Here is a 7,632-nt window from a genome sequence, read left to right as displayed (position 1 = left end):
TTATAAATTATCAATAATAAATAGTAAAAAATCAGTATTTTCAAATAAATGCAAAGAAGCGTTGACTCATCCTTGATCGAATAGTCCAAAAAAATGAAAATCCATCGAGAAACGGCTTAGATATTAAAGTTTAAAGTCTATCATATTTTCGTGACGGTCCCCGATTTTCGCAATCGTAAAGTGTACCCCAATATAGAAAACACAGACGTAGTCCTACGTCAAAACTTTGCACTCATTTTTCTCAAAACCAACTTTTTGTCACTTACACCACTTTGCGTTTGACCCCCTCATTTGACTAAAATTTCATCAGACATAATTCATTCTACTGATTCGAGAATAAAAATCTATATTTACGTCAATATTTGAAATTTACAATTTATTCAATTGCTTAAGTCAGTGGAACTCTGTTCAATAAGATATAAAATCACATAAATCTGCCCCAAGCTCAACCCAGCTCAACGAAGCTTGGACATTTTTCATTTGAATATATTCGGCGATTTGGCACGGCAAATGCTGGGTAAAGCGTACCATTGGTACTTCGCGTACCTGGAGGAATAAAATAGACCCCATCTCGCGGTCCTTAGCCTCTTACCCAGCAACTCCTATCCCTACCTCCCCGCGGTGCTGGCCGGGATACGAGCAACCTTAGGGAAGATCGGGTAACCAACCCCGGTGGGAACTATGGTCGTATGCTGACAGGGAAGGGGGGGGTTTGCTCCGTGGTGTCAGGCCCTGCAAGCCAGCCTTTAAAAAATCATAAGCAACGAACAATCAACAAGAGAGTACGGACCGGAACCATCGGCGAAGACCACTGCGACGAAAAGGGACTAGCGATTGGAAACTCGGTTCGTGGAACTGCAAATCTCTCAACTTCATCGGGAGCACACGCATACTCGCCGACGTGCTCAAGGACCGTGGATTCGGCATCGTAGCGCTGCAGGAGGTTTGTTGGAAGGGATCAATTGTGCGAACGTTTAGAGGTAATCATACCATCTATCAGAGCTGCGGAAACACACACGAGCTGGGAACAGCTTTCATAGTGATGGGCGATATGCAAAGGCGCGTGATCGGGTGGTGGCCGATCAATGAAAGAATGTGCAGTTTGAGGATCAAAGGCCGGTTCTTCAACTTCGGCATAATCAACGTCCATAGCCCACACTCCGGAAGTACTGATGATGATAAAGACGCATTCTACGCGCAGCTGGAACGTGAGTACGATAGCTGCCCAAGCCACGACGTCAAAATCATCATAGGAGATTTGAACGCTCAGGTTGGCCAAGAGGAGTAGTTTAGACCGACTATTGGAAAGTTCAGCGCTCACCGGCTGACGAACGAAAACGGCCTACGACTAATTGCTTTCGCCGCCTCCAAGAATATGGCCATTCGCAGCACCTACTTCCAACACAGCCTCCCGTATCGGTACACCTGGAGATCACCACTGCAGACTGAATCACAAATCGACCACGTTCTGATGGACGGCACTTCTCCGACATTATCGACGTCAGGACATATCGTGGCGCTAACATCGACACTGACCACTATCTGGTGATGGTTAAACTGCGCCCAAAACTATCCGTCATCAACAATGTTCGATACCGACGACCGCCGCGGTACGACCTAGAGCGACTGAAGCAACCTGATGTCGCCACTGCATACGCGCAGCATCTCGAGGCAGCGTTGCCGGAAGAGGGTGAGCTCGATGGGCCCCTCTTGAGGACTGCTGGAATACAGTCAAAGCAGCCATTAACGACGCAGCGGAGAACAACGTCGGGTATATGGGTCGAAGTCGACGGAACGATTGGTTCGACGAAGAGTGCAGACAGATGGAACGAGGAGATTGAACAGCTGTGCCGTTCTCAAGATACACGCAAGTTCTATGAGAAGCTCAACGCATCCCGCAAAGGCTTCGTGCCGCGAGCCGAAATGTGCCGGGATAAAGATGGGAGCATTTTGACGGACGAACGTGTGGTGATCGAAAGGTGGAAGCAGCACTACGAGGAACATCTGAATGGCGCTGAGAGTACAGGCAGTGAAAGTCAAGGCAGCGGAGGAGATGACTACGTCAGTTCAGCGGACGATGGAAACCAACCAGCCCCCACCTTGAGGGAAGTTAAGGATGCCATTCAACAGCTAAAGACCAATAAGCAGCTGGTAAGGATGGTATCGGAGCTGAGCTCATCAAGATGGGCCTGGAAAAGCTGGCCACTTGCCTGCACAAACTGATAGTCAGAATCTGGGAAACCGAACAGCTACCGGAGGAGTGGAAGGAAGGGGTTATATGCCCCATCTACAAGAAAGGCGACAAACTAGAGTGTGAGAGCATTCAAGCGATCACCATCCTTAATGCCGCCTACAAAGTGATATCCCAGATCATCTTCCGTCGTCTGTCACCATTAGTGAACGAGTTCGTGGGAAGTTATCAAACCGGCTTCGTTGACGGCCGCTCGACAACGGACCAGATCTTTACTGTACGGCAAATCCTTCAAAAATGCCGTGAATACCAGGTCCCAACGCACCATCTGTTCGTTGATTTCAAGGCGGCATACGACAGTATAGACCGCGTAAAGCTATGGAAAATTATGGACGAGAACAGCTTCCCTGCGAAGCTTACCAGACTGATCAAAGCAACGGTGGATGGTGTGCACAACTGTGTGAAGATTTCGGGCGAACACTCCAGTTCGTTCGAATCACGCCGGGGACTAAGACAAGGTGATGGACTTTCGTGCCTGTTGTTCAACATTGCGCTAGAAGGTGTCATGCGGAGAGCCGGGTGTAACAGCCGGGGTACGATTTTCAACAGATCCAGTCAATTTATTTGCTTCGCGGATGACATGGACATTGTCGGCCGAACATTTGCAAAGGTGGCAGAACTGTACATCCGCCTGAAACGTGAAGCAACAAAAGTTGGACTGGTGGTGAATGCGTCAAAGACAAAGTACATGCTTGTGGGCGGAACCGAGCGCGACAGGGCCCGCCTGGGAAGCAGTGTTACGATAGACGGGGATACCTTCGAAGTGGTCGAGGAATTCGTCTACCTCGGATCCTTGCTAACGGCTGACAACAACGTTAGTCGTGAAATACGAAGGCGCATCATCTGTGGAAGTCGGGCCTACTACGGGCTCCAGAAGAAACTGCGGTCGAAAAAGATTCGCCACCGCACCAAATGTGTCATGTACAAGACGTTAATAAGACCGGTTGTCCTCTACGGACATGAAACATGGACAATGCTCGAGGAGGACTTGCAAGCACTCAGGTATTCGAGAGACGGGTGCTTAGGGCCATCTTTGGCGGTGGGCGAGAAGACGGGGTGTGGCGGCGAAGAATGAACCATGAGATCGCCCAACAGTACGGCGAACCCAGTATCCAGAAGGTAGCTAAAGCCGGAAGGGTACGATGGGCAGGACATGTTGCAAGAATGCCGGACAGCAATCCTGCAAAGATGGTGTTCGCTTCCGATCCGGCAGGTACAAGACGGCGTGGAGCGCAGCGAGCGAGATGGGCAGACCAGGTGCAAAACGACTTGGCGAGCGTGGGGAGTATCCAAGGATGGAGAGATGTGGCCTCGAACCGTGTATTGTGGCGTCAAACTGTTGATTTAGTGTTATCTGTTTAGATGTAAACTAAATAAATGAATGAATTGTATGGGAGCTCCTCCTTTCCAAAGGAGAGAGGGGTCTCGAACCATCTTACAAACCTTCCCCGGCCCTAAAACCGCTGCATACACATTTTCACGCCGATCATTAGTTTCGCCGGTTCAGTAGTTTCGGAGTCTATAAGGTTCAGACAGACAGAAATTCATTTTTATGTACATATATAGATTTGCTTATGATGATATACCTAAATTAAATTCCCTTCCAACCTTCCAACTCTTTGGCATCTATGAGGGCGTCGGTGAGTCGCTGGCCTCTCTTTACGTAGATGTCATATCATCATTTCCTCCCTTTACCTAGTAACGGAGAATATGGGCGTGGCCAGCAATGGTAGCATTCATGCTTTATAATTTTTGACCTCCAATTGGGTTGCTATTATATCCCAAATAGTAATCCATAAGCAGTTGGAGTAAGAAAGTTAAAGAATATACATGACAGCTATCAGTATGCAATCTACGAATTACTCCGTTACAACGCAACGATTAGCTCTTTGTACTCTTAGTATTAACTAGGTTAAGTATATTTTAAATTAAACAAAACACATTGTTATTCCTACATGGCTCAATTCAACCAGAGGGGAAATCCTAACTGCTAGAGGAATTACATCTAGTCTAAGAGAGATGATTGCATATAATAGATCATTACGATACTGTTGAAGTGTGAAACGTTCCTTCTTTGGTGAACCACCAACAATTAATCAATGGAGCAATTTCAATGTTACTAGTTTTGGATATTGAATAAAAATAATCTATATAAGTTCTATTCTACGGCGTAGCCATATTTTATTTTAATTTGAGAGAGGTCAAAAAAAATTTTTTTCGTCTAAACATTTCGTCTCTGTGGGATTTTATGGTTTATGGTTTGAAAATTCGGTGGTGCAAAAGCGTATTTAAAAGATAAAATAATAGACTATTTATTTATTTCCATGCCATTCACAATAGTACTTCCATATTCATCTAGTCATATATCATAACACTTATTTTCATTTCCTCCTATTTCAGTGCAGTACGCTTTCATCTGATCAATTTCCGAAGCTCAAAGAATGTATGAATAATAACCAAAAAATAATACAATTATTTTCCGGATATCAATATAAATCATTCTTCGTTTTTACTTTTCGACGATACTAAAAGCAACGCGGAAGCATTCGGTCACTTTGTCATCTCCTCTCTGGGTGGTAGTTTCCACATAAAGCCTCCAATCACCAGCGAAAGACTCCGGAATGGAACCGAAGCCCATATCACCCATCGGCAGCAGCTCGAAGCTTTCTTTGTGCTGAACAAATATAAGACACAATATCAGAACTCGGAACGACGCTTGCCAGTGGTGAAACACATCAATCATCGACTTACTCCTGCCTTGTAGGGGCAATCCTGTTGCTTCATGGCTGACGTTATGACATACCACGGTTCCGAAGAGCTCATTATCAACGGGCAGATGTTCATCACATCACGAGATATTTCTCCGTCCACCCAAGAGCCTTGTTTCAGCCGAGTGGAGTACATCTTCATCTGAAAACCAGCATAGGTTGTAGGTCAGATTCACAAGGCTCGGAAGCCATTTACCTCGATTGGATCGTTATATTCATCATCGAAAACCATGTTTCCATTGAGCAACGCGTTCCCTTCGTCATCCTGCAAGCTTTCGAAGTTGTCCAGTTTGATGGCCGGTACAGGTTTACCATTGTCACACTCTTGAAACATGTCGGAAATGTCGATAACGTACTCGGCCTGTTCTGCCTGGGCCTAGAATGGTAGACAGAATAAATCTAAGACTAATCCTTGCTTATGGGAAAAGCGCTAAGATTCCTTCTTACCATAACCGATACGGCCAGTGAAAGCAGAACCAGCGGCAAGCCTTCTAATTTAGAGTAAAACATTTTCCCACACAAATCCAAATCTTGTTAATATGTCAGTTTCAGCGGTGGTTGCTGCTAACGAGGCACTTCAATGCCGGACTGGTTCGGTGAAATGCATTATTGGTCGATTTATAATCCGCACGCAGAGCCATGCATTGCAACCGGGTATTGTCAGTTCGCTCGCGCCAGTAAGCTCTAATCGCGAACGTTGTAATCTGCACGCCATTATAGCGGAAATTGGTAGAGTTTTCCGTGCCACGCTGCCGTTATTACGCGTATTCGCAAACGGGCGGAAAGCTCGTGGCATGGTTGGAAGGGAGGTTGGACGAGATGATTGAACCGAGCGATGCATGGCGGTTGTTCGGCATCGATAACACCGAAAGGGTGGAGTTTCATTTCCCTTCGTTGTTTGATTGGAAAAATAATGTTGGTTGACGTGAAGTTCAAGGTAATCGATGACAGGGCGAAAAATGTAGAAAATCGAAAGCTCGTGCGCATAAGATTATCTAAGCGTTTGTGAACAGTCGTTCACGAAACAACTGTTTTTCATTCTGTTACTCATTCATTCTATTCTATTCGTAATGGATTGGATGTAGTTTCCGGTTTTTCTCGAGTATATTTCTGAAACTTTTGGCAGTACTTTCCAGAATAAAAATAAACATGATCAAAAATGTTACAATTCTGCGAATACGTGCAATCGAACAATTATGCAACAAGTATTGCTGATAATCAATTTGTTTCAATTTGCTGAACAGAATACGGGACATAATTTTGTACGCCGAATTAAGGAGGGTTATTCCTCGGTAATTGGTGCACTCCAGTCTGTGGCCTTTGTTAAAGAGAGGGCAAATGAGGCAGTACAACCAGCTAGCAGGCAATTCCTCGTCTTCCTATATTTTCGACATAATATGGTGCAGAACTTCATAAAGCTGCTCACTGCCATGTTTGAGAAGTTCAGCCGGGAGCTGATCCTTCCCCGCAGCTTTATTGTTTTTCACCCCTTACTAGCTTTTCTAACCTCATCTAGTGTAGGCGGCTATAAAGCTTCCGTCACTATTCAACAAAGTCTCGAAGTGTTGCATTCCCTTCTTGGTCGTTGCACATGACTGGCAACGTTCTTCTCTCGTTCTTCTCTCTGTCACTCTCTGACACTCCACACCGGACCAACCCGTCCTGGATCGCCTCTGTGCAGTGCCTACAACTTCTCGTGCTGTTGTGTTCACCGCTCCATGAATCGACTCCCGTAGATCGTGGAAGTCGCTAACGTTGGGTGTACATTAGGGTGTCTCAAAAAACACTTTGTTCGAAAAGTCATGGTGCTCAAAAAAGTAGTTCAGAGGTTCCGACAGAGCGGGTTCTGAAGTTTTTTTTTCGTTTTTTGCATTTGCTGTCATATATTGGCTATTTTTGCCACATTTTAGTCACTTTTTCAATCGTTAAATATTTTTTGATTTTTTTAAGGACCATAATGAATTTTATAATATATGGTAATACGGTTTGTATTATGCAATAATATGTACTCTAAAACCATTCAAATGTCACAAAAATGCATTTTTTTCGATAACTTTCGCAGAAATTCACCACGTGTTCGTAAAACATTTTTTTCTCCTACTTTATCAACCGTTATTCGATAAGTGTTTTTAATAAGGAAAGTTTTCGTGGAAACAGATCGAAAAAAATATTATAACGGGGCTGAGATATTAAAGTTTTAGTAAACCTTAAAAGCCATGAATTTTTGCTAAACTTTCAAAATTCAACAACATGTTGGTGGTTATTTAAACAATTTTGACGTTTTTGACATCAAATAATAGAATATGAGTCCAGGGTGAAGTTCGGTGTAACATGAATGCGTTGAATTTGACGTAACACTGACATGCACCATTTTGCAAACTTCTCATGTACTGTGATAAGTAAATCCTATTTTCGCTAGATTGAATTACAGTTTCCAATTCCGTCCAAAACAAATGTATGCTTCTAATTATATTTACATTTGGCTTACATGTTGGTAGTTTACTTGATAATGTATGTTATGGAATATGTCAACTTAATTTAACCGGCTCTCGTATTTTGTCATGATTTAAACCAGCGGTTCTCAACCTGGGGTACATGTACCCCTGGGGGTAC

General features: G+C 44.3%; 1 protein-coding gene across 1 annotated transcript; it reads right to left on the bottom strand.

Moving 5' to 3' along the window:
* Positions 1-4,464: 4,464 nt before the first annotated feature.
* On the bottom strand, positions 4,465-5,602 carry LOC134224114 (uncharacterized). The gene is made up of 4 exons (XM_062703360.1): positions 5,467-5,602; positions 5,216-5,395; positions 5,003-5,161; positions 4,465-4,925 (listed from the first exon to the last, which is right to left on the bottom strand). Exons 1-4 carry the CDS (start codon positions 5,527-5,529, stop codon positions 4,761-4,763), a joined length of 567 nt encoding a protein of 188 aa, XP_062559344.1. The 5' UTR covers positions 5,530-5,602; the 3' UTR covers positions 4,465-4,760.
* Between the last annotated feature and the right edge of the window lie 2,030 nt (positions 5,603-7,632).

This window comes from Armigeres subalbatus, chromosome 3, assembly GCF_024139115.2.
Source record: "Armigeres subalbatus isolate Guangzhou_Male chromosome 3, GZ_Asu_2, whole genome shotgun sequence".
In the NCBI taxonomy this organism is placed as follows: domain Eukaryota; kingdom Metazoa; phylum Arthropoda; class Insecta; order Diptera; family Culicidae; genus Armigeres; species Armigeres subalbatus.
Note: the sequence above shows the minus strand (reverse complement) of the source record. Positions and strands in the feature narration are given on the sequence as shown.

Excerpts from the sequence above, each read along its gene's own strand:
- LOC134224114 (XM_062703360.1), bottom strand. The coding sequence starts at position 5,529 with ATGTTTTACTCTAAATTAGAAGGCTTGCCGCTGGTTCTGCTTTCACTG. Across the intron at positions 5,162-5,215 it reads AATATAACGATCCAATCGAG|ATGAAGATGTACTCCACTCG; the intron begins GTAAATGGCTTC and ends GCTGGTTTTCAG. Across the intron at positions 4,926-5,002 it reads ATTGCCCCTACAAGGCAGGA|CACAAAGAAAGCTTCGAGCT; the intron begins GTAAGTCGATGA and ends ATATTTGTTCAG.